The sequence below is a fragment of the Fulmarus glacialis genome, unplaced genomic scaffold (assembly GCF_000690835.1).
Source record: "Fulmarus glacialis isolate BGI_N327 unplaced genomic scaffold, ASM69083v1 scaffold46183, whole genome shotgun sequence".
NCBI lineage: Eukaryota > Metazoa > Chordata > Aves > Procellariiformes > Procellariidae > Fulmarus > Fulmarus glacialis.
Window position 1 is genome coordinate 1 of NW_009204476.1, and position 3,584 is coordinate 3,584.

At 40.5% G+C, this 3,584-nt stretch overlaps 1 protein-coding gene across 1 annotated transcript; it reads left to right on the forward strand.

Moving 5' to 3' along the window:
• Nucleotides 1-112: 112 nt before the first annotated feature.
• Nucleotides 113-3,448, forward strand: LOC104074758 (oligosaccharyltransferase complex subunit ostc; the record flags this gene model as incomplete). Its single annotated transcript, XM_009575008.1, has 3 exons — nt 113-231; nt 1,859-2,056; nt 3,430-3,448. Coding segments are annotated over 3 exons (336 nt in total), but the record flags the coding sequence as incomplete, so codon positions are not given.
• Between the last annotated feature and the right edge of the window lie 136 nt (nt 3,449-3,584).

The following is a 3,584-nucleotide window of genomic DNA, read 5'->3' on the forward strand; positions in this document are numbered from 1 at the left end:
CTACTGGCCGCTTCTCCGGCTCCAAGTCGGTCGTAGAAGGCGAACCTCGGCTAACTCCGAGCGTCCCTGCGGTGTTAAAGCGGTTCTTGCTGTCTGCTGCTGTGAGTCAAAGGCCGTCCTTGCTCTTCTCCCCACAGGGATTATCTACGACGTGATTGTGGAACCTCCCAGCGTGGGGTCGATGACAGACGAACATGGGCATCAGAGGCCGGTGGCCTTCTTGGCATACAGGTGGGAGCCGGGCTCTGCCCTTGCAAGCGAGGTGCTGCAAGTGTCTAAGCACAAGTGAATAAACCCGTCCTACGGAGCTGTGCATCTGCTTTTTTTTTTTGAGCTCTCTGTGCAAGGCAGGATCTGTTCTATATTAGTCCTTAGTTTGCAAATGTTTAAAAAAAAAAAAAAAAAAAGGCAGTATTTAAATCAATGGAAGTAGAAAAACTCAGTCCTTCTAAAACTTTTTAAAAAGTTACCAGAAAAGTCTGGTAAGAAAAAAGTTTTGAGCTGGCAGTACTTCTCTTTCTTCCAAACCCTTGCTTTTAAAGTTGAGTTTTATAGCGGATGCAGACACATTTGGTCGTATTTCATAGCAGCATACGTAATGTTTGTGGAACTTTCGGTTCTGGCCTTTTAAACTCTGATGTAATTGGGACTCTTGTGTCTGTGGGTGGGGAGCACAGTTACAAATGTGTAACAACAGTGTCCTCTTTGAGTCTTCTGCTTCTATTATTGAAAATAAGCTAGACACTGCTTAGTAACAAATTGGTCTGAAGAGGGTTAAATCTACATTTGTAACTGTGTTTTTTATGTGTGTGGAAACAAATCATGTTTTTGTTAAATACCAAAAAAGTTCTTTGAATCTGCAAGGTCTGTGACATGTCTGATGCACAGATTTTGACTTGGACTAGATGTAGTATATGTCTCAAACTGGCTTGGATTGTTGCAGCGTGGATGAATCAGGCTACTGCAGGGAGTTGATAGCACTTTAGTACAATTCAGTGAAAACAACATGAAAGAAGATGAAATTGTTTGTTTTCAGGATATGAGACAATAATGATAATCTTCATTTCTGTATTAGCATCCACAGTAGTTTCATCCATGCCAATTTTATGAGGTTGCTAGTATTGCTAATTACAAGGATAGGAAAAAGGTTCAGTGACTGTGGGAAGCAGGAGACTCGTGATCCAGCTGTAATATTCTTTCTGCATCTCAGCTTCCACTCTCTCTGTCTGCACTTTGTGAGAAGGAAATCTGGCAGCGTGGACTGACAGAGCCGGAGCACGTTCAGGCTGGGTCCCCACAATCTGTGTGCAGGCTCAGCAAGCCGGTAGCAAAACATACTGCAGGCAAGAACCGCTTTTGCTGTGTGCTGGAACCAGTAGATGTGCTTCATGCACTGGCATAGTGCTTCGAGTGGGATTTGTACAGAGATTCTGGCACTGCTGCCTAAACATCGGGGTGGAAATAAGACTTGGAAAGCTCAGTGGCCCAGGGGTCATGGTTCCATGCCTTGAGTCATTTGTGAAACCAGGTGCTACTTGGGGCTAGATACTTCTGAAAACTGATGAGCTTGCATGGTAGCCATTAGTATACACTATTATGTACAAGACCACTAGTACGCTTGACTGGTCACCTTGCAGACTATCAGTCCTAGAGATAAATTACATATTAAAGCCTTAATGTAACTGCATAATGTCAGTTTCCATACCTACTTTTTGTAAGAAAGTCAGCCATCAAATTCTGCGTATTTGTACAGCTAAAGCAGGTTGAGTAGATGGGGTTTGAAATGTCACTATTTTCTTTAAAACTCATCTTTTTCTGACTCTCTCTTCTTCCCTTCCCCCCTTTTTTTTTTCTTTAGGGTAAATGGGCAATATATTATGGAAGGGCTCGCATCCAGCTTCCTCTTCACAATGGGCGGCCTAGGATTCATAATTCTGGATCGATCCAATGCCCCAAATATCCCCAAGCTGAATAGGTTTCTTTTGCTCTTTATTGGATTTGTCAGCGTGCTTTTGAGCTTCTTCATGGCCAGAGTTTTCATGAGGATGAAATTACCGTAAGTGATTTAATACTCTTTCAGCTTTTATTCTCTTTTGTGGCTCATGTGTGCCTATGTTAAATTTAAGAGTAGCAGAAAATAAAATGAGGTATGCTAAAGATCTGCAGCTTGGCTATAAGTTGCTTTTTTCAACGCATTTTTGGAACAAGCAACCTTGAATAAGGTGGGATGCTTTTGGGGCCAGCTACTGTAGGATTGTGCTGCGTTTAAAAAAAGGTGACAGTTCCTGGTATGTCAGAAGATGAGTCTGACTTACAATGAATTTTAAGGTAGACTGAGTATGTACTGGTCAGTAGAAGTAATTACAAAGTCGGGCTTTGAGGAAAAAGCAAGTATCAAAGAACTTGAAGAAAGGCAAATGAGTACTTTATAGTGATAGTTTACATGAGAGATCATAACTAGAAGAACTGATGGCAGCAGTAGCTAGTGTTCAGAAACATCCAAAGCAGTCTTAAAGTAAAGATGATGTCTCAGGTGGTTTTTTTTGTTTCTGGAAAACTGAACGTAACATTGAAGCATACAATATATGTGACGTTTTAATACATCTATATTTACAGATCAAAAAGTAGGAAAGATCTGGAGCTTTCAGGCTATGCAAAATCCAAATGCAGCATTTTCAATTTTTTTTCCCCCCTCTCTGTTTCTCAGTCCATCTATGTTATTCAGAATAGCTGAAACCTGATATTTGGAGGTACTGGTAGTTAATTTCTGGAGTAGCTCCATGAGGTGTTGACTTTAGAATGACAAGTCATTCCTCCTTTCTTAAATTTTTTTTTTTTAACTTCTGCAATGTAGTTAAAAATTTTGTTTCGTAACACGGAAGTGATGGGTCCCCTGGTAGCAGGTAGCTGGGTAGGGACCTGCTCTATATTTTCTTGCTTTTTTGATGCTATATATTTTCTTGTTTCATTGAGTACACATGTGTCTTAACAGTTCTCTTTCTTAAACTCACTAAAGAAACAGGGCTTCAGAGAAATGGAAGGGAAAAAGAGACCAGAGTTGTGTTGAGTGCCAGAAAATGTCAGATTATACTGAATATCTTAACACTGGTAGTTTGTGCAAAGGGTACAAATAAAGAACCTTTCATAGGGTGTAACCTGGGCTTCAAAAATTCCAAACAATTACCAAAGCTGGATTGAGAACAGGCTAATCTCATTCTCAGTGTTTGTTGAAGGAAATCAACTGAGGAAGGAGCGTATAGTTAAGCTGGCCAGTTTGTACCTTGGACAGGATTTATTGTTTTAAATAGCCTTGATCAGCAGAGTTTTTGGCAGTTTGAAGTTTTTATTTTAAGACTATCTGTCTCTTGATTTTTGAGGAGTGCTGCCTGTGTTTGCTAACTTTTTTCCTAACTTAATTTTTTTCTGTAGGGGCTACTTGATGGGTTAGTACCTCTTGTGATGTATGAAAGCCCGAGCTGAATTTACTCCTCTCCATGAAGTGTTTAAGAAGAAGCAACAAGAAACAAATTCCATAGTCACCATCAACAGGAAAGAGATGCAGCCATGAGAAACAACTGGGGAAA